The following is a 22099-nucleotide window of genomic DNA, read 5'->3' as shown; positions in this document are numbered from 1 at the left end:
CTTTGCTGGCTCGTTGTCCCTACATCCTGACAAATGACTTTATCCCCTGCTGAGTCACCCTCCCACACCCACAGAGTGAGGGAGGATTGTCTCATGGACCCACAAACAGCAGTCTCACCTCCAGACTTTGCTGGGCCTCGGTCCTCACTGCTGCCTCTCCTTCAGGAAAACAGTGACTGCCCTGCTGCCCAGGGTGGGCTCCCAGCAATCCCAGCATGGCAACAACTTGGAGATGGAACAATGACATGCCTGTCCCTTAGTCTTCCTGTGTGTGAGCCAGTTCTGTCACACCCCAAAGTGGGGGAAATGTTCCTCTCTTCTCACAAACAACGTCGGCACTCAGTGAGATATCATCAGATCCAGTCCTTAGAGCTACACAGGGCCCAGAACTGAACTAAACGCTCTGAAGTTCCCAACTATCTCCACATTGATCCTTGGTAGCTGAGCCCCACACGTCCTCCTTGAATACCCTTCTCATCAATCATGGGGGTTCCTCTGCCTGCCACTTGCCAGGTGCTCGCTAGAGGCTGGCACTGTGCTGAGCCCTGGGCCACATCCTTTAATCCTCACGAAAATCTGGGTGAGAAACCAGACTGACTGGGTAAGAATCTAACTCTAGGCCCAACAAGTTGGCTTTTCTCATTCACACAGTTCCGACTACATAGGGCTGCCTTAAGGATTAAATGGAATAATCTATGTAAAACACCATCTGAGGGCCTGCCGCACACCAAGCAACACATGTCAGTGGCTATTAGTAGTAGGGGGTAGTACAAGAATAATTAACAACAATCTTATTTACTGCCTGATAAGTTATAAGCACTGGGCAAGAATGGAGCACAGAGGAGGTGGTCGGGAGAGGTTCCTGGTATCTGGTTATCCAAGAGCGCAGTCAGGAGACTCTTTCACCACAGGTGAAATTTTTAATTAGAAGAGGAGCCCTTAAGGATACACAAAGAATTGATCACATTGATTACCTCCTGGTTTTCCTGGAAGAGAAACTGGGAGGGGCTGGTAGGAGGGTAAATACTTTTCTCTTTATGCCTTTGTAGTGTGCCAAGGGCAAATATTATCTATGCTAAATAAAATAACTCCTAATAAAGTTTAAGTATTTTTTAAAAGAGCCCTTTGGGGTAAAGGGTCTTCAGAGAATGGGTCTGGAGAATGTGTGGGGAGGGGAAAGAAGGAGAGTAAAAAAGGAACACCTGGCCAGCAGCAGACCAGCGGTTCCCAGACATGCTTAGGGAGTTTGTCAAGATACAGATTCCCGGAGCCCCAGGGGTTCTCTGAGTCTGTAGATCTGAGGGGTGTCTGGGGAGTTTGGATTTTTAATGAGCTCCCCCAGTGCTCCTAATCTTAGCCCAGTCCCCATCAACTGCAGGTCCTGGAATTTCCACAGACACCCCCCCCCCCCAGAACCTCCAACTTCCTCTTCCTGTGTGGATTTCCTCTTGCAGGGATGGCGTTCCGTACTGCGAGTCTGACTACCACTCCCAGTTTGGCATTAAGTGCGAGACCTGTGACCGATACATCAGCGGCAGGGTCTTGGAGGTGAGTGGGTACAGGTAACTGTGAAGACGTTTAAGCAGGAAGGCCTGTGACGCCCCAGAGTCATCACTGAAGATAGAGAAGTCACCCTACGCCCTTCTTCCATAGCCTTCCCCTCCCCCACTTCCTCTGCTATGGCTTAGCTTGCTAATTGACCTTGAGCAGATAACCTTGCCTCTCTGGGTACCCTCAAAATGAGAGGCCGAACAAAATTATTCCTGGTTCAAAAATGCTGTGATGGGAATATCAGTAACCTATCAGACCCAGGTAGATTGTGAGCGAGTAACAATTATGATTTCTTTCCCAACCCTGCTAAAGAATGGAAGCTGTTTTTTATTTTTTAAGCGTTTGGTAAATGTGCTGATTTAAGAACCAGCTTGTCTAGCAGCCTGCTCCCTAAGCCCTTCTCTGGCTGGTCCATCACCATGGCAACAGCTTTCCTCCGCCTCCAGTGCACAGCTTGCTCTGCCAGTGAGAGACAACCTGCAGCACCCTTGCTGAGCCCCTGCCTAAGCCCCCATCCACTTGCCTTCCTGGCCTTCCTCCCCACACCTGTGGGCCCAGAAAACCATCATAGCTTTGGGACCACCTACCTTGAAATATTAGAAATAGGAAAGGGTTTGGTGTAAAGGAAAAACAATAGCCTAAGGGCAGGAGCAATTGGGTTCTAATATTCACTCAACTGCTAACTCATGCTCAGGTTGGAGGTGAGTATCTTTGCCTTTCTAGGCCCCTGTTTTCCTATCTGACAGTGGCTGGGGATGGCACCCTGGCTCAGCTGTCTGGAGCAGAATCATTCATTCTAACAAACCTGGCCAGTTGGTTGTGGTTCTCTGAAGTCAGCACTATATTAAGAAGGATTCTGCAGCTACATCTAGGCTCAGCAGGAGAAAGGACCCAGAAAGACTTTTTTTAAAAATTGTAGGGAGTTGGAGAGACTATGCTAAGCAAGTGCAGAATTGATAAATTGTTAAGCATTTCCAGGGAGCATAGGAGTGCAACGTGGAAGATAGGGCCTAAAACAGGAGCACAGGCAGGGAGGGTAGTAGGACCAGGTTTCCAAGGGCCCAATACCAGGGTGAAGAGTTTGCATGTAATTCACTGGGCAGCGAGGGCTTGTGGAAGGACCTAGCAGAAGTGACCTGCTTAGAGCTGCACCTCAGAGAGGATAGCCGGATGTACATGGGCCAGATTTGAAGGAAAGAAACTGGAAGTGGGAGACCAGCAAGGAGGCCATGACCCCACAGGAAGGACTCAGGAAGTACAGTGGCCGTGGGAAGACCAACCACCCTGTCTCGGAGATCATGGAAGTGGAATTCCAATAGCTTTGCAACTGAGAGGCAACTAGTAGACATGAAGACTGAAAGAGAAGAGGCCAATAGTTGAACCAAAGTGTCAAGCCTGGGTGAGAGGAAGTCTGGTGTTGCCCTCTGCAGATCTGGGCAGACGCACAGTGAGTTCATCTGGGACAGGTTGTTACTGAAATTCCAGGGTGGTTTCAAGAGGGCAGTCAAATGTGGATCAGAGCTCAGAGACAACGGTCAGTCCTGGGGGGACCTAAGAAGTGCTAGGATTTGAATAATAGCACCATGGGAGTCGTCGGGATTTGAGAAACTGAGAGGTAGAGAGCGCACACTGAAGGCAACCTTGGGGGTTAGCTGCTTACAGGTGGCAGGTGGAGGCTGAGGAGTTCTCAGAGAAAGAGGCAGAGCAGTCAGGGAGGTGGTGAACAGGGGAGGGGCAGTGAGAGGCCAGACCTTCAGAAAGATGGCGAGGTCAGTCAGAGTGGTGGTCAGATTCTGCAGGGCATTAAGGACCGCATGGGCTGAGAAAAGACTGTGGAGTGTGGAGCAAGTCAGCTGCAGGGGAGCTATTTGTTGGGTTTGCAGGATTGTATGGGAGGAGCATCCAGATTGTAGTGGGATAAAAGGTCAGTGGGATGGGAGATCATAAAAGCATGCTTTTCCTTCAAGAAGGGAAGGAACTTGGATTACACGCAGGCTGCAAATGGGAGCTGCCCCGGCCTTCCCAGGCTGCTCTGAAATTGTCAGTGGGGGCTGACTTTCCTGCCTGTTACTCTCTTTGAGCGTCCTGGGAGCCTCCTATTCTAGGGAAGCTGTTGTGACTGCGTTTCAATTGATTCCATTCATATGAGGCTCCATTAGCATCTTGGACATATTGATTCTTTTCTTAGAGCTGAAGACACTGTCAGCAGTCAACTAGTTCCCCTCCTCACTTTACAGATGAGAGCAGTGAGCCCCAACACATGTGGTGCTTTTCCAAGGTCACACGCAATGTTTCTGGCAGAGAGAGAGAGCAAACTCTAGGATGCCAGGCCCCTTCATCCCACACTGCTGCCCACAGCTCTCAGCCACTCAGGGGTTTTTGAAGTAAGGTTATGTCATGAGAAATACATGGCTGGAGTAAACAGACTTGCATCCCAATTTTACCACATCTAGCCATGAAACCTTAAGCAAGTCACTTTCCCTGCGTCTTAGAGTCTTTATCTTTCAATGGAGAACACTACTATTATTTCACTCCTAATGGAAACATATATTTTTTTCTATTATTTCACATTAATAATAAAGAGCCTGGGAGTAGTTCAGGCACAGCTGGATCAAGTGCTCAAACAAATGCATCTGGAATATCCCGCCATCTTGGTTCCACTGTCTTCCGTTGACTTTATTCTCAGGAAGGCTCTCCTTCATGATGGGGAAGTTGTACCCCAGTGGCTCCAGGCTTATTCTTCCTATCACCCAGCATCCCCAATGGAAGGAGAATTTCTCTTTTCTGATAACTCAACAAATATCCTGGGGCAGCCTCTTACTAGACCAGTGGTCGGCAAACTGCGGCTCTCGAGCCACATGCGGCTCTTTGGCCCCTTGAGGGTGGCTCTTCCACAAAATACCGACTTCTGCGCATGGGCCACGAAGTTTCAATCGCACTGTACATGTGCACCTGCACGTGGTATTTTGTGGAAGAGCTACACTCAAGGGGCCACAGAGCCGCATGTGGCTTGTGAGCCGCAGTTTGCTGACCATTGTACTAGACCATCTCAGGTCATCTCTGAACCAGTATCTGAACCAGAGCTGGACTACGCTTATTGGTGGTGTCAGCCCTACTTCACTTAGCCACATGGACTGACCTGGGGAGTGGGAAGTCCCACCCAGGAAAGGCTTGATGCTATTTCTGGAAGAAGGAGGAAGGATGTTGGCCAGGCAAAAACAACAGTTGCCCACTAAAGAGCTCAGCACATTGCCAGGTACACAATAGGCACTTAATTAGATTCCGTTTCCCCTTCCCATCCCCTCCCCAGGCCACCCCCCAATCCCTTCCTCAGTGACAGAGCTGAGAATGCTGAGCACCAGTCATACTCCTTCCTTCCTCATCTGTGTCCTGGCCAAGGAGAACCACACACCTGGTGCCCATGTGCTTTTCCTACCTTGTGTGTGGTGCTCTCCAATATGCCCCCCCTTTTCAGGTACTAGAGCTTCACCATTATTTCCTCACCATTTTCATGACTTCAGTTTGTTACCAAACAGAATATCTCATCTGATCTCACTGACTTGGTTTCCCTTATGCTGGTGCCAGCTGCTCTGGCAGCCTCCCTCCCTCCCTTATTTCTTCCTTCCCTCAAGTTGTTTTCAACGCCATCCACAGCCAGGGTGCTGAAGTGGGCACGAAGCCTCTTTCGGCCGAGGCTGTGTGGTGGGGATGACATTTAGGAAGATGCCAAGCTTTAGTTTTGCCAACATGCTATTGCCACCCTGGAAAAACAGGTCTATAATTCAAATGAAAAAGAGACACAAAGTGGGAAGAGGCTACTAATTAAACCAATTATCCCTGCCACAGTGTGGGGGCATCAGTGCCACGACATCTCAGCTTGCGGAAACAGCAAGCTCCTTCCAGAGTTTGAACAGTCTGCTTTGATGACAATAAGGACATTTTATCATTGGTGAGAACCACGCAAACCATGCAGAGTAAAACAAGGAATAGTGGCGGGGTTGTTGTTTGTTTGTTTTCCTTTTTTAAAAATCTGTCCTTTTCACATTTTTGCTAAGTTTTTAGACTAAATCAAGTATTTCTGGAATAAGCAAGCCTATGCCCAGACTCCCCCACCCCCAAAAACTGATTTGGAAACAGGCCTTCAGTGTTACACAATGATAATTTTTTAAAAATATATATTTTATTGACTTTTTACAGAGAGGAAGGGAGAGGGATAGAGAGTTAGAAACATCGATGAGAGAGAAACACCGATCAGCTGCCTCCTGCACACTCCCTACTGGGGATGTGCCTGCAACCAAGGTACATGCCCTTGGCCGGAACCAAACCTGGGACCCTTGAGTCCGCAGGCCGATGCTCTATCCACTGAGCCAAACCAGTTAGGGCCACAATGATAATTTTTTTAATTGGAAGGAACTTGTTAGCATCAGACCAAGTGATGGCTTGGGGATTAGGGAGGTGCTTTAACAACCCCTCCCAATATCTATCAATTTCCCCCAGACATATCCCCCCAGAAAACTTCACCCTAACATACAAAATACACCTTCAAAACAAGCCCCACCTTCTAGCCCAACCAGTGCACCAAGCTTCTCCCATGTGGGAATCCCAGAGCTGCCACTGAAGGGCTCCGCATACCAAGTCCTCTTGGCTGGGATTGTAGTGTCAGAGCGGTCAGCGTGGAGGGGAGTGAGGGGCTGGTGACCAGCCCTCAGGAGTCCAGCTCCAGCATTGCTCCCGGCTTCAGTGAGACCTGAGTCAGACCTTCTCTGAAGCTAAAAAAATTTGCAGCTGCAAGTCATTTTCATTTTTCCTTAAAATAATGGTAGGGAAGGAAAGTGGGAGTAGGGAAGGGGGCTCACCAGACTGGGGTGAGCTGGACATAGGGGTGGAGGCACCAAGGTACAACAATCACAGGAGCTGCCTGGGGATCAGAGGCTTGCCAACAGGTTCTGGTTTTGTGGGTCCCTTTGTTTCTCTCCTATGTATAAGAGTCTGTCCTTCCATTGCCACTCTCATAATATTTGCCATGTCTGTGAACCTTGCGTACTCTTTCTTAACTAATACCTTAAATTGTCTTTAAGTTGGCTCACTTACATATAAGGAAATATATATAACTAGAGGCCCAGTGCACGAATTCATGCACAGGTGGGGTCCCTCAGCCTGGCTGGTGCCCGGGGCTGATTGGGGCCATCTTGCCCAGTTGGGGAGGGGGGGAGGGGGGAGGGGAAGGAAGGGCTGTGGGAGGTTGGTCTGCAGTAGGAGGGTAGCTGTGGGAGTGCGCTGACTACCAGGGGGCAGCTCCTGCGTTGAGCGTCTTCCCCCTGGTAGTCAGGGCACGTCATAGCGACTAGTCAACAGGTCATTCGGTCATTTGGTCATAACGCTTGCTTAGGCTTTTCTATATACAGATAACAGGAAAGCCAGGATCACTTGCTCATAACCAAAAAATAAGTATAGTACTAGCTAGATTTTACTGCTTGTAGAGGCTCCTGTTCTCATTCTTATAAAGGTAGGTTAGTAAGTTTGGGATAGATGTTAAAGGCATACTGCACCAAACTGGTACTTTCTCATTGAAAATAAATCAGAAGAACTGATAGAGGATTGAAAAGGAGAACATTTTTCCCCCCCATTGATCCAATGTTATTACCTCCTGGGCCCGCGTACCCTATAAAAGCATCTGCTGCGCCATCAGTGGTGAGGGCCCCATCCTCAGGGACATACTGGGATGTCCTCAAAGCAAGCCTGGTTCCTCATCTGGAAATGAGGTGGGATTGGTGGCCTCCAAATGGCCGTTCTACTACAAGAACAGAAGTGTGGGTATCTGGAGAAATCCCCCGAACTGCCATCAGGGACCCATGCTGTGTAATTACTGAGCTTCCTGGATGGACTTTTAGATAGTTCTGGACTCTCCTGGGTAGACTCCCATCCAACCTCAGGGCCATGAAGATGCCAGCAAAACTAACACGCCTAGGAAGTGTTCAAACCCAACCTTCCCCCCCCCCCCCCCCACAACAGCCCCAGGTCTGATCTCCTATTTCTCCTTTTTATTTCCAAAGGCAGGAGGGAAGCACTACCACCCAACATGTGCCAGATGTGTACGCTGCCACCAGATGTTCACTGAAGGGGAGGAGATGTACCTCACAGGTAAGCAAATCGGACCCCCTGTAAGGCATTCCGATCCACTCAGGACTGGAAAGGAGATACAATCGCCTTTTATTTCAGTGTTATCTTGCTTTGGGCTTATCCTCAGATTTGCAATTAACTCGCCCCTCTCTGGGTGGTTCGGGAAAGTTGCCGGTGTGGCTAATATGAAGTGACATCTAATCTGCCTTCCATCCCTTTGCGCCTCCACCCGCTGCTTGGCTGGCCTGCTTCCCTGGCAGTGCTCTGAGCAGACTCCTCTGGCTCTGCCTGGGGGTGGGAGGTGGAGCTGAACAAGGCCACAGGGTCAGAAAACCTCAGAGGGATGCCTGAGTTGCAGAGTATCTGCAGCATCTCCCCTCCTTTCTCCCCACATCTCAGAGTATCACACCAGGCTGCTGCCCGGGTCTTCCCATGGACTTTCAGGAGGCACAAAGAGGAAGGGGAGGGAACCAGCACTCTCTTAGAAGCAAATCAGGCCTGCTTCCCAGGGTCCGGCAGGTTCAATCCTCCATCCTCTGCCCAGTCCATCGTCCAAGGGCATCACGGTGTTCTTGGCATAGCCCTGTGAAGAGGTCTGCAGGGCCCCTCCTTACCCACCAGTCTGACCTAGCAGTTAGGACCTTCTCAAGAGGTCTCAAACCGCCTATCTAGCCTTGAACCAACCCAACACCTAAGCTGCCAAATTTCAATTGTTTCTTCATTCAACAACTATTTTTTGAGCTCCTACCATGTGCATGCTCTCCACTGGGGTCCATAATGAGTCCCAACCACCGCCCTACACCCATTGCCCTAAAGTCCAATGCGGGAGATGGATCGTAGTCCATAATCACACAAATAACTGTCAACCAGGATAAGTTTTGTGAAGAGGAGACATATGGGACTATGAGAGCACATCACAGGGTGGGGAGAGGCCTCAGGGAAGATTCCCAGAGAAAGAGTATAGGTGGGTGTTAGCTTGGCAAAGAGGGGAGAGATGGGGTGCACCAACCTGAGGGGACAGAATCTACCAGGCTCTGAGGTGAGTAAAGAAATGGCAAATGTTAGGAACCTAGGGGAGCCTGTGTGGCCAAGGTACAGAGGTGGGTTGGCTGGGGTGAGCCAGGCCTGTCCTTGTGGCTAGGATGGTGTTCAGCCCCGCAAATGAACATGCCCCCATGCCTCTGGTTTTGTTTGTATGCCTTATCCTCAACAAAGACACTTGTCTTCCCATGCCCTCCTTCGAAAGTCCTATCATTTTGGGCCCAGTTTAATCACTGCCCACTTCATAAACCCCTCAGATGCCCCTGCCCTCACCCACAATTTAACACACGCCCTCCTCCCTGAGACCCTACATCCCTTTGTCTACACTTGGTCCCCTCCAGCTTGCATTAGAGTCTGGGCCAGCTCCCTGAGAGCCCTTATTACTGACACTGGCCCCACAAGTACTCACTCTACCAGTGATCACTGTTGGCTGAACTGCTGCGATTAGCCATCCCCAGATGTGTGAATATCTCTCAGGGAGGAGTGAGTGTGTTAAGTTGTGGGTTTCCCTACAGTCTCCCTACAGTGCAGATCTAAGGCCAGGGAGGCAGTTACACAGAATGTGACTTCCTGTCAACCTGTCATAGCCACAAACGCCCAGGTCCAGGAGTTCCTGCAAGATCAAATGAGTCTCTGCCTAGAGCAGATTTTCTCAACCGTGGCACTGCTGACATTTGGGGCCAGATAAGTCTTTGGAACAGGAACTGTCCTTTGTATTGCAGGGTATTTATTAACATTCCTGGCCTCCACCGACAAGATGCCAATAACATACCCTCTTCCTACTGTGACAACCAAAAATATCTCAGGCATTGCTAAGTGTCTCTTAGAGGCAAAATCGTCCTTGATGAAGAACTACAGGCCTAGAGCTATTCAACAGAATCTCTTATCATCTGCTCGAATGTTGGAGCAGAAATTCCTGGGTTGGATGCTGTGACTCTACAATGACTTACTTGAATGTGCAGTCACACAGGTGTTAGAGGTCACTGGAGACTTTAAAGTAACAACCCCCATTATATAGATGGTAACAGTGAGGTCCAGAGAGAAGAAGAGACTTTCATGTGAACCAGAGTGAACAGGGGCAGAACAGGACTGGCCTTGTAACTCCCACTCCAGGACTCTCTGCACCTCATCTCCTGGAACCCGGGACCCAGTTCCTGCCTGCTTTCTCAGGTCCCTGCAAGGACTAGCTGCCCCTTCTCATGAAGACACTTGATCCCTCGGTGTCTGAGTCCCTGAGTGGTTCCTGCTGCAGGACCCTGTACTACATGCTAGAAAGCCCACCTGAGTCTCCACACCCTGCACGATGTCTTTATGGACCCTGACCACCTTGGGAATCTGGACTTTGTACTTGGTTTGAAAATTTGTTGCATGGTATTCCTCTCCCCATTCCCTGGTTAACACATTTCCTAGCATTAAAACTGCCCCCACATTCATATCAGTAGAGCAATCAACACCTTTACCTTTCTGCCTGAATTCTCAATCCTAATCTTTCCCCATGTGGTGCTTTCAATCCTGGCTCCACTGCTTCCTAAGATTTTACCTTGAGTGAGTCTCTTAACTCTCTGAACCTCAGTTGCCTACCCTGTCAAATCAGCTTTTAATAGTCCCTATATATAGAAGTATGCTAGGTTCCTGACACATGGTAACCTCTTAGTTCATTCATTTAACAAATATCTATTGAGGATCATCTGAGTGCCTGGGACTGCCCTAACAACTGTAGACGTAGCAGTGAGCAAGTCAGACAAGTTCCCTGCGCTCATGGAGTGCCCGTCCTCGTGTATCACTACCTTCTGAGCTCTGCTTCTGACCAGAACTCCACAGAATGCTGAAAGAGTTAAGTGATGAAGTGAACATCTTTGTGATCATGAGAGAGAATGTACAATCAAACCCAGGGCGCAAGTGCCTCCAGGAGGAAGGAGATATTCTTGGTGGTGAAGAAGGGCCTGTCACCCTCCTCCTTAATTATCCCCTTCCCTACCTTCCTGGCTCCTGGGAGAGTGGGAGTAATTGCAGGGTCTTCAAGGACCTGCCTTGAGAGATGCTGAGTGATCCTGGAATGAGGGGGACCAGGCCATCCAATGCTACAGTCATGCTGACTTGGGCTGTGGGTGTTTGGAGAGGATGTCAGCCATGGGGGCGGGGGGAGGCGGGGGGAGGCAGGGAAGGTAGGGGGAGGGAGGTGGTTCTGCTGCTACTAAGAGCTTGGCCTGTTATTGCCTTGGACATCCTCCCTGGGTGGGATAATATTTCCCCCGAAATAGCAAGAAAACTGTCCTCCCAGGCAGCACAGGAGTAGTGAGAATTGGCTTAGAGCAGGGATTCCTGGGTTCAAAGGTCGCACTTCCATTAATGGGCTATGGCCTGAAGAAATTACTTCTTTCTCTGGGTCTCTTCCTTCACCCATAAAATGAAGATAATTACACTCTCTTTCATTCCGACTGAGGCCATGCTATGCAGCAGGCTCTCTGTGATGTGCTGGCTGCTCAGAGATGAACGAGGCAGGTGTACTTGCTTCCGAGTGGAGTGTACACTATCAGGAAGGGAAGACGGACTTTACTCAAACAGAAGTGCAAATATTCAATGACAAGCTGTGTGATAAGTGCTGTGAAGGGGGGATTTGGGGACAATGGAGTATGTTTTAAGGCTCCTGGTCTAGTCAAGATCTTAAAAGTGAGTAGGAGGTGGGAGGGTGAAGAGGGGAAGGAGGCAGAGAGAACAGCAGGTGCAAAGGCCCACGGTGGGAGGAAGCATTGCATAGTGGAGAAACTGAGGCAAGCCCACATGGCCAATGCTCCGAGAACAAGCATACTCCACAAAGTCCTCATGAATATTCAGGAGATGGAAGTGAGGCTGCCAAGTGCCCACAAAGCAGCATACAGGGGAGACAGTGTTAGGAAGCCTGCAAAGTGCATACACCCAGCCTTGTCGGTTCCATAGCCAGACACAGAACGCACGGTGCTGGCAACTGGGCGGGGAGGTTCTCTTGGTCAGTTTATTTGTGTCATAACTGCTGTGTGATGGCTTTCTGATGGGCTCTAATTGGGGAAAGTCTGACATCTGTCTGGGTGAGAACTTCTGAGGTCCCAGGAGACAAGAGTAAGTTTTCTTTTATTTAAATTCTGCTGTGCATTCAGTCTTGCAACTGTTTTTGTAAAGATGCCAAAATTTCTCATCTGTTTGTTGTCCAAACCCTTCATTTGGGCTTCACCAGAGAATTAGATCACTGATTTTGTGCAGCAAAATAATAGCCAAAATGCTGCAGGGTCAGGGCAAAACTTACACTGAAATCACAAAGGTTACAGTGGCCAGGCCAGTGGGAGTTTTTCTAAACCCAAAATGTGGCTCATGAGATAAATATTGTTCTTGCTCTAAATGTGCATATACCTAGGGAAAAGGAAAGAGAGACTTGTCTCTCTCCTTCTGTCTACACTAAACACCCCTATGTCCTCAGAATAACACTGGAAACAGGAGTTCAGCTGCACATTTTTAAACAGATCTCTGTTATCATTTGTATATTTAATTAAACCTACCAGGCAGGAAGTCATTTATGAAATCCTAGGACAAACTCTGTTCTGCTGAGGAATATATTATAACAAATTGTAGGTCCTAATAATAATAATACTAGTAATAATAGAGAAATAAAATACCTTAATATTTATTGAACGCCTAGTATGTGCCATACACTGAGTTTTAACTGCAATATACCATTTTATCATTACAGCCCTATGGACCAAAAGCCATTAATATCTGCATTTTAGAGAATAAGAAAGTTTAGAGAGGTTATGTCCCTGGGCCAAGGTTAGCCAGCCTATTTTGCTAGGGGGTCAGTCCATCTTCTTTCATTTATTATTAGAATTCTTAACCCGTGGTTCATAGTTGGCCTCCTGAATTCAGCGAATCCCCTGAAATCACTTGCCAAAGTTTGCATGTAGGTGTTTCTTTAAGGAGAGGGTCTGTAGCTTTCATCAAATTGCCAGGTGCCCATGGCCCAAAACAAAGTGAAGAGCCCGGGTCCCGTGGTAATGCAAATCCAAAGCGGTGCCCTGGAAGCCTTCTTTGATAATCACACCATACCCTTCTCTTGTATAACTGAGTCTATTTCAGATCACTTTCTTTCTTTCTTTTTTTTTTTTTTTTTTAGTTCAGATAACACAAGGGCCTGGTACCAGGAAGTGTGTCTGTCTGCACAGCTGGATTGATATTTAGTAGAGGCCTCACTGTCCTCTGACAAGTGCCATAGAAGAGGTTTGCGGAGCAATAGATGTCTAGGAGAGGTATCGTCTGTTGTTATGGCTTATGGAATGCCAGCCCTCAGACACATCTCATCAAACCACACTGTAAAGGGCACTAACGTAATAGCGGTTGCTATAATTTAGTAGTTTAGCATTGTTATTTTGAATGGGATCTCTCTCCTGACAGCTTAGGTTGTAGGAGTTATGCTTAAAAACTTTAAATCTTATGTTTTCCCAATCCTGCTACATAATTTTAGACTCTTCAAACATATCCTGCTACTGTGCTAAACTGATATTTCCTAAAGTCTGACTCTACTAAGCATATTTCATCTTAAACACAGTACATTTTAATTTTTGAGGAGCTGCAATTTTTTTTTTATTTTTAGGGTTACCACACATCTCGAATCCTATAGATATTACAGTGTAGCAACTTTAAGTTTGTATTTTAAAGGTTGCTTCCAACTTGCTCCTCTCAGACTGCCACCGACTCAAGACAACGCGGCCATTTTCTCACCAGTTACATGTCACATCCACTTCACCAGCCAATTTGTCCATGTTGATCGAAATTAGGTCCCCAGTAGCAATTTCCCTGGTTGCTTCCTCTATTTTCTGGGAAACAAAATTGCCTGCAGGGCAAGTCAGGAACTTGTCAGATACTCACATTTTAGCTCAATGAGATGTTTTATTGCTCTGGACTTTTTAGGTGGCAGAAACCCAACTCAAATGACATTAGGCACAAGAGGATTGAACAGCTCACGTAACTGAGGAGCAGCACAGCTGGGGTGAGAGGCCCCCGGTGCCAGCAGGTGGTTCTTCTCCCTGCTGCTTTTTGTGTGTGGCCTCCATGAGAGGTGGGGTGGCATGGCCAGCCCCTGACACCATGGGTGCAGAGGGGCGGAGTTCTCTGCAAGGTTCAACCGAGGAGTTCCTGAGAGACTCCCAGAAGCCTGACTTTGGTCACATGGCCACACCTGGCCAGGGTGGGGAGAGAGTGATTGGCAGGTCGGCAAAACATCTAAGCTCCCTAAACCCTAATTCATCTGAGAACAGGATAACCATAGGCCCCACCTCACCGAGCTGCTGTGAAGATTAAAGGAGTGAATACATGGTAAAGGCTTAGTACAGAGCCCGGCACCACCAGCTCTGCCAGTGTGAGCTCATAATAAACACCCAGTGATGTAGAAATAACCATTCCCCATGATGCCATGCACTGACAATGTTGGCTTTTGTCAATAGATCATCACTGTTAATAACACTTAGCACAGGGCTCAGCATATGTGCTCGTAAATGTTATCATTATTATCTATCTTGATTATTTTTATTATCATTATTAGTTATCATTATTTTTCAGTTGAGTACTATTGTTATACAGTGTATAGCATAAGGGCTGGCACAGACACTCTCTAAATATTATCTATATAATAATAATAAGAAGAAGAATAAAAATACTTAGTGCGTGACACACACTAAGCACTCAACACATTTTAATTACTGTCCTAACTGTTCTTTTCAGCAGTTATTATTTCCTGTGAATTACTCAGTACTGCAGTTCTCCTTTCCTCATCCCACTTCATATCCTCCATGGTAACCAGCTTCATGGTAGCTAAGCAGGTTTGCCCCTCAATCTTTATTAAGCTTCAAGCCCACTTGATCATGTCAGTTCCAGGCAAGCTGGTCTTTTCCACTGCTCCCGAGGTGCCCTCGTCCCTGGGCAGAAGCCCAACCTCCCAGAAGGGCACACTGGCAGCCAAGTTAGGCTTCTGCTTAGAGACTCCACCTGCACCGCCAGTGCTCTGCTTGCTGCAAGCCCCTCGCTCCACCTGCTCACCTGGGAGAGTAAACACCACCCACCCCTGCAGTGTCTCCTTACTGCTTTCCCTTCCCCTAACTGGATCTGGCAGACAGCTTTTATTTGGTAGGAGAGGGAAAATAATAATAATAATAACGAAAACAACTAACGCTTACATAGTGCCTACACCAAGGCAGACGCTGTTCGAAGTGCATATACAGCGGTCCACCCTTATCTGCAGGGGATACGTTCCAAGATGCCCTGTGGATGTCTGAAACCACGGAGAGTACCAAAACCTATATACGCCAAGCTTTTTCCTACACATACCCACCATGTAAAAGTCACATAACATCAAATTAACCACTTTAAAGTGTACAATTCAGTGGCATTTAGTACAATTCACAATGCTATGCAACTAAATGCCCTCGCCCCAAAAGGAAACCGAACCCATTAAGCAGTTGCTCTTCATATCCTTTCCCCTTAGCCCCCGGCAACCACCAATCTGCTTTCTGTTTCTATCGATTTACCTATTCTGGATATTTCGTTTAGATGGAATCATCTAATACGTGGCCTTTTGTGTCTGGCTTCTTTCACTTAGCACAGTGTTTTCTACGTTCATCCATGTTGTAGCATGTGTCAATGCTTCATTCCTATTTATGGCTGAATAATATTCCAGTCTATGGATTCACCACAGTTGTTTATCTGGGCAGGGACTTTAAAGGAGCCATTCCAAGACCCTAGCAAATCTATGTCACAAAGGTAGTGCTGCCAATGTAAAGGCAGAACTCAGAAATTCCACCCTATTGTGGTCAAGAGAAACCCAGACAAGAAACATGCTGAGGAAGAACAGGCTGGCTAGGATCAGGGCTGAAAACTCAATCGCCTGCTTAAATTGCTTAGATGAGTGAGAAGGGCCGGAGGCAGACAGCAGGGAGGGTCACGGGTCACCCTTAGCGCATTCATATTCAAAAATACTTAAGAAAACACTGTGCTGCCTAAATGGAACCTTCCCTGGGCCAGCTCCAGTCACTGCTTTATTTGTAACCCCAGCTGGGCATTCTGGAAAACTGTGGCACCAGTTCCAGTTTTGGCATAAATATCCACTAATACAAAAAAAGTAAACAAGTTGGCAAATTGAATTTCAAGGTCCAACAGAGAGGTGAGTGGGTTCCCAAACATTAAATAAGTCCAAAATGTTACAGGTGCCATAACCAGTCAGATAAGACTGAATGCTGACTCTGCTACAGACTAAAAACAGCCTTAATACCTGGCCCAAGGACAGTCTTAGAGAATTAGATCTCTATCTCTGATTCAGCTGACACAGAAATGGCTAATCCTTCACTTCCATAACCTTTACAGGAGGTTTTAACTGCAGAACTTGGAATTGTGGGTGACAGTCTCAGAGGATGAGAGTGTGACTTGTGGAACCAGGAGTCCTGTAACAAGCAAAACATGTTGAATTTTTACAAGTTAAAAGAGTCCCATCTTGTAAAACTGATTTCTTTGTCCCATGGCATTCCAGGGGAACAAATTTGGAGTGTTAAACGGTATTTAGTCCTGTGGTTCTCCAGTTTAGTCATAAATCACCTTGGGGAGCTTGTTAAAATCCAGATTCCCAGGCCCCAACTCCAGGACACGGACCTCAGGAGCTCTTCTGGGGCGCCAGGAATCTGTGTTTTACTAGGCTGCTGGACACGTGGCCCACAAGTCACACTCCAACAAACCCCAATCTAGGGAATATTCTTGTAGACAATCTGAAATTGTAGCTGTTGAATCAGAGTCTAGATTCTACCTCTTGTCCAAATCTCTGGGCCGGCTTAGAGAATTTTACTGGCCTAAAATAGAATTTCATGTTTATTCATTCATTCAGTGAGTATTAATTAAGGATCTGCTGTCCCTGCAGGTGCATCAGTAGAAAGGACAGAAATGAATCCCGCTTCTTATAGAATTTATATGGGATGGGGTAAATAATTATTTTTCCATACAAAGAAGCCTGTTAAGAGAGAAACATAAAATCTCCACGGTTGGGCGGGATAGTAAATGTTCCTGAGTGTCACTGCCACATGACGTATCTCCTCAACAATATCCCTGCTGAGCATCTGCACACCCAGTGTTTGCTGAAATACTTGCAGGGACGGGAAACTTACTTGCAGAATGAGCCCATTCAAACTTCAGACATGAAATTTTCCTTCCCTGAAACTTTTGCCTTTGGTCCTTGTTCTCCTTTATAAGACATGAGGACGAATGAGGTAATCCCTCTCCCCACAGAGAAGCATTAAAATACTCAAAAAGAAATCCTTTTCACCCTTTTGTTATGGTTACCATCACCCTCGGGATGCGTATCACTGTGTCTTTTTTTAAAATACAAAGATGAAAGCCAACCAGTCATTCATCTGTTTCTTTATTAAACTCACGTGAGCCAGGCACCGTTTAAGGCTCTGGGGATAAAGCTCACAGAAGAGAATGACCTCCCTCTTCACTCTGGATGCTACCTTTCTGTTAATGTCACATTGTAGAGCTATTAACTCACAGCGGAAGCTCAGCAGACCATAATTTCATAGGGGTCCTTCATGAACAAATCATCTTTTCTTACCTTCACTTATCTAAGTTTATTGCTATCTACCAACAAACGCCTTCCCTCTTTAATTGAAATGATCTTCTGCCAACTCCCCAAACTTTTTTTTTCATTTTCAGTTATATTTTCTTTCTCCCTTTGATTCTCACCCCTCACATCTTATAAACCTGCTTTCCTGTGGATGGAGTGCTGAAGCCATTTGTGGCTCAGCTTTATTTCAGAGCAGATATGCCAATGGCATGGAGAGACCATCTCATCTGACCCCCTCCCCTTACACATGATTTCCCCCATGAGACGTCTGCCTGACTTTTTACCTTTCCTATGCCTCTTGTGCTTAATCTCGTGACCTGAGACATCTGTGTCCACCTCATCCATTTCCTACGGTGATCATCCATGTGCTTCCTCCAGAGCCACAGGGTTAAACAACTCCTGGTGGCTTCAGCAGCAACTCACAGAGGACCCGGAAATGCTCTAACTCCCCAAAGCAAGGATCCCCACCCACCGCTTGGCAGTAGACACACCCTGAAGTTTCTGTATGAAGCCGCAGACCCAGAGTCCCTCTACTGGGCTCTGAGAGCCACTGCACTTGACATAGAAGGAATTAAACATGTGTTGAATCATTAGGAACACCCAAGACTGTCAGCAAACAAGAATCTAAGATCACTATCCCACAAATGAAAAAATGGCTCTAGAATTATGGAGATAAAAACAATCTCCAAGACCACCCAGATCTCACCTCCTTGTTATTCAGATGAAGAAATAGGGGCCCCAAAAAGGAGGTGTTAGAGACTGAGCAAACACAAGAACCCAGGCTCCTTATTCCAGGTCCATCCCCTCTTCATCACACTTTCGGGTCTAACTGTTCAACCTTAAATCAACCTCCAGTCACTTAGCCAGTATTCCAGTCCTGGGGTTCCAGGCAACAAACCATAATGGTGAGTATATCCCAAAAACAAAGCCAGACAAACAAATGCCATCTGGGTGCTCAGGAACCCAGCCATTTGCTGGCTCCTTTCCTTTTAGGGCTGGTTACTACAAGGGGAATGGCACCAGTGGGATAATATGTTCCTATTTTTTTCTTCTAATCCAGGACATCTGTCCCTTCTTTGGGGAATGTGTAATATTTGGGGCTCCTCACCATGTGACCAGCCACCTGTTGCTCATGCCTTTCCAAATCGGCCTCTCAGTTTGGGGCTGGCCAACTGGCTTCACACCCACAATGAAATGCAATATTCTAAATTTGAAGAGTCTGGAGTCTTTTAGGAATTAGCAGGTCAAGCCAATGCTCTTAAGCAGAATATACATCATGACACTTCTTCCCCTTAAATGTCATAGCTCTGGTAGACTGTCACGAATCTTTGAAGAGAACAGAAGGCTGGAGTTCACCACAGTCTGCCACCTTCTTTCACCTCCACTGCCATTCATTCATTCAACATACATTTATTGACCACCTGCTATGTGTCACTCACTGCCAGTCGTCCCCTCATCTATTCACCCCCACAAACATGTACGGAGACTCCACTGAGAGCAAAGTCCCATGCTGGATGCTGCGGGAGATCCAGCAATGAATAAAGCCCAGCTCCTGCCCAGAAGGAACTCTTTAATTTAGTTGGGGTGATAAATCCACAAGCTACTATGAGTTAAAGCCATACGTGCTAAGAGAGATACAAAGAACTATGGATCACAGAGGAGCGAGAAGTCACTCTCAGCTGGCAGGTAAGAAAGTTTGCAAGAAGATGTCATGTCAGGCATTAACCCTGAGGAATGGGTAGGATTGGGACAGGCAGAACGAGGGCAGGGCTGGCTGAATCCCTGTAGAGCAGAGAGCCAGGAAAAGCAAGGGCCCTCCTGGCTGCTGTGCAGGGTTCCTATGCTGTTGAGGGAGTAAATGGAGATGGGAGAGGGTGGGGAGAGACTTGAACGCTGGTAGGTGTGAAAGGTCTGAGCCTCTGTTACTTTCCTGGCCCCCTAGGTTCTGAGGTTTGGCACCCAATCTGCAAACAGGCAGCCCGAGCAGAGAAGAAGTTAAAGGTAAGCGAGCCCAGCTACTCTTTGCCACAGGCTGGGAGCACTGGACTTTAATAGAGTGCATATTCCCAAATGTGTGCTGCACACCCACCTCACGGAGCGGGATTAAGACACTGGATGTGAGAGCACTTTGAAAACTGTTCAGCAGTGTCTTAATGTGAGTTTTAAGCGTTTCTGGGGTGAGGCTATACCCTAACCATTGCTTACCAAGATGGCAACCTCTCTCAGATGCCCCGATCTAAGGTCATTTATTAATAATAATAAAAGTTAACATTGTCACAGGGATTGAGAGTTTGCAAAAGATCTTCACAGCCACTGTCTGATTTGATTTATTTGACTATGGGGCAGGTCGGGAAGGAATTTTATCTTTGCTTTGCTTGTGAGAAGACTGAGGTCTAAAGAGGGCGGGGATTTGCCCACAGTGATGCAGCCAGGCAGAAGCACAGCCGGTCTCCAGGCACACGCTGGACCAGTGTCCCTCTGAATTACTGTGACTCTGGGTTCTTGATCCAAGAACTGCAGAGAGGGGCCCTGTTCCTGGTCCTTGATGCTGCGCAGAAGATACCTGGAGTGTGTGGGGGGCACTCGATGATCTCCAAGGTGCCCCTGCACTCTGGCCCTCAGAGCAACTTGGGCCCTTGGGACCGTGTTAAAAGTTACAGAGTTTCGGGTAAAAACACATGCATACAATTTCTGACCAGCTGGTGAAATGTTGTCTCCTTTGCCATCTCATCCATCTAATGTAAGTTTTAGGAAAGAGACGGTTTATGGATGTATAATTTTTTTGATCCAGGAGTGGGGTTTTTTTCCTGTTTCTTCCAAGCCTCTCTCTTTTAAGGTGTAAGAAGACCTAATCATCCTTTTCTTCCTCTATGTCCTCCTCTTTGGTGGCATCTCAAATTTCAGTCACCCTACAACCCTGGTGCTTTTTGCCATAGCTGTGTGCCACCTGTATCACTATATAATTACCATTTTTCTTTTTTCTTTACATCAACTCACTACTTTTTACTTAACTAAACTTATTTTAAAATAAAACTTTATAGCACCATGTGGAAAACCAGTATTACTTGCTATAAATAGAAGGTAACCATAAAATAAATTAGATGAAAATGAAATAATTCTTAAAAATACAATTCTCAAGAATAATTCTTGGACCAGCTGTATCATGTTGCCTGTACTCTTTGTTAAAAAGGCAGAGGAGGGGGTGTTGGGGGATTAGCAATTGTCAAGACAGTTGTTGAAATGTATTAGCACAAAATTAAGACTTGCTCCTTGATCTGCGAGGACTGAAATAGAACTTCACATTTTACTCTCTTACTCTAGGATCCTGTATCACCAACTGTTCCACCTAAATTCATCTCCACTAGAGCCACACTAGTTCACAAAACACTGCTATACAGCCCCACTCAGGATGCTTTAAGTTGTAGGGTGAAAGATCTGAAAGGAGTTTAGCAATCCTGAAAACCAACCCCTTCATTTTATAGATCAGAAATTCAAGATCCCTAAAATCACATAGTTCATTAGTGGTCCTTAATGCTCAATCTGTTTACTTTTTAACCACACCATGCTGCCACTCTCTGATGCACTGAGATTGACACAGTGTTGTTCTGCTAAGGAAGCCCTTAGTCCATCATTGCCATTGTTTAGAGAAAGATTTTTAAGTTTATCATTTAGGTTGATGTCAATTTGCAGTGGATATACTATAAACACTAGGTATATTGTGCAATTACATGAAGTTTAACCTACTTTTATATTTTGTATGAGCAAACTACTAAGGAATAGTACTAACCAATTTTATTCATTTAAAGTAAATACATTATTGGCTGGGATTACCTCAAATAAAAAGTTTTATGAGTAACTTCCTATCTAAACGGCCAATTACAAATATGTAAAAACAAATCCATATTCAGTCCAATAGCCTGAAGTCCCATGCATTTCTGATTTCATTCACACTCAGACATTGATTTAAAAGGCAGTAAAGAGAAAGTATAAAATAGCCAGAGTGCTTTTAATAGTATTGCTAATGTTCCCTGAAGAGCTGGGTTCTTATACCCTGTCTCTCCCCCTTCCCACCAAGTTGGGGTGAGCTCCTCACCCCTTCTATCTTTGTCTCTCCCACAGCACAGGCGAACGTCTGAAACTTCCATCTCACCCCCTGGATCCAGCATTGGGTCACCCAACCGAGTCATCTGCGTATGTATCGCTTCTCAGCACAGAGAGGACTTTCTTATCCCCAAGCCTGGAATCTAAGGAGGTTCTTAGGACAGAGACAGCTGTCAGGTTTTCATCCAGCTGGTGTCCACTGCTGTCCAGTGTGCCAACACATGCTAGGCTCTGTGCTGGGTCCTGAGGATATGGTGGGACAGGGAGGACATAGCCCCTGCCCTTAGGAACACACAGCTTAGTTACAGAGTTACAGGGATAATACCGAGATCAGGAGGAACATGAGAAAGAAAGTGTAGCAACAGCAAGAGCCCTGGATGAGCTCTGAAACAGTGCAATGCCCACCCTTCCCATTACTTAACTGAGACAAAGGGCAAGAGAAAAATTGGGGATTAGAGTCCTATTCAGGGTGGGTACTGAATGGGATGTCAATGTGGAGACAGCGGTGTGAGGTAAAGCAGCAGAAAGGAAGAAGAAGCCATATGAATGTGGAAACACAGCCGTAAAGGATTTGCAAACACATAAAAGAGCTTCCTAATCATGTGAGAGGTCCAGGGATGGAGTAAACCTTGTGCATGTGCCTGAGCTCCCATCCCTAGA

The 22099-nt window shown here is 46.7% G+C and overlaps 1 protein-coding gene across 8 annotated transcripts in view; it reads left to right on the top strand.

Annotated features, from left to right (window-relative positions):
* Positions 1–22099, top strand: part of ABLIM3 (actin binding LIM protein family member 3) — a 106114-nt gene that overhangs the window by 60950 nt on the left and 23065 nt on the right. For all 8 annotated transcript variants that reach the window (XM_036312567.1, XM_036312566.1, XM_036312571.1 and 5 more), the window contains exons 7-10: positions 1455–1548; positions 7605–7692; positions 19281–19339; positions 21458–21529. In XM_036312567.1, coding sequence (XP_036168460.1) covers positions 1455–1548; positions 7605–7692; positions 19281–19339; positions 21458–21529 — 313 coding nt within the window. The remainder of the gene's footprint in view (positions 1–1454; positions 1549–7604; positions 7693–19280; positions 19340–21457; positions 21530–22099) is intronic.

Source organism: Myotis myotis, unplaced genomic scaffold (genome assembly GCF_014108235.1).
Source record: "Myotis myotis isolate mMyoMyo1 unplaced genomic scaffold, mMyoMyo1.p scaffold_m19_p_6, whole genome shotgun sequence".
In the NCBI taxonomy this organism is placed as follows: Eukaryota; Metazoa; Chordata; class Mammalia; order Chiroptera; family Vespertilionidae; genus Myotis; species Myotis myotis.
This window is presented reverse-complemented; position numbering and strand designations above follow the sequence as displayed.